The sequence below is a fragment of the Apis dorsata genome, unplaced genomic scaffold, assembly GCF_000469605.1.
Source record: "Apis dorsata unplaced genomic scaffold, Apis dorsata 1.3 scaffold_365, whole genome shotgun sequence".
Lineage (NCBI taxonomy): Eukaryota > Metazoa > Arthropoda > Insecta > Hymenoptera > Apidae > Apis > Apis dorsata.
Window position 1 is genome coordinate 529,045 of NW_006263630.1, and position 588 is coordinate 529,632.

General features: G+C 51.0%; 1 protein-coding gene across 4 annotated transcripts in view; it reads right to left on the reverse strand.

Annotated features, from left to right (window-relative positions):
- LOC102672540 (BTB/POZ domain-containing protein kctd15-like) overlaps positions 1 to 588 on the reverse strand; it is a 42,533-nt gene that overhangs the window by 36,857 nt on the left and 5,088 nt on the right. The window contains exon 1 of one of the 4 annotated variants that reach the window (XM_031511932.1): positions 252 to 530. The exons of 2 other annotated variants lie outside the window; for them this stretch is intronic. In XM_031511932.1, the coding sequence (XP_031367792.1) occupies positions 252 to 286 (35 nt within the window). In that variant the 5' untranslated portion in view covers positions 287 to 530. Of the gene's footprint in view, positions 1 to 251; positions 531 to 588 lie in introns of those variants that run through there. One more of the 4 variants, XM_006618667.2, reaches the window with a different exon arrangement.

The following is a 588-nucleotide window of genomic DNA, read 5'->3' on the forward strand; positions in this document are numbered from 1 at the left end:
ACGAAACGCTTCATCACGAATAAAATAAAATCCTCGTGCACAGCCTCGAAAATTTCCATTTGTACAAAGGCGGACACAGGTCCATCCCAAAGAAAGAAAAAAGAAAAAAGGAATAATGTCCTTTCTGCATAAGCACGATCACATCTCTTTCTCTCTCTCTCTCTCATCGAATTCGAAAGCTTCCGTTCGCATATATACATACATACACACACACACACATATATATATATCTGACAAGGGAAAATATTTACGGGAAAATTTCGCCGTGGGTGGGAGCCAGGTTCATGAATAATTTCAGTCCGCAGGAGACTCGTCAGCCGTCGGCCAGCCGCCCAGGGCGCTCGGTTCTAATTACGGCAACTGCAGAGCTCGTCTAAGCCCGGGGCGATCCCTCGGGTCAGTTTCCAACCCCCCTCCGGTTTTCCTACCCCAGCACAATTTCCACAGAGTCCACATCCCTTCCACGTCCGTTCTCTGAAACGCTGCTGCTGCCGCCGCCGCCGCACCCCTCCTTTCCTCCCTCCTTCCTTCTCCACCTACGGCTCCCTTCACCACCACCTACCACCCTTCCTTTTGCCAACGTCGGCC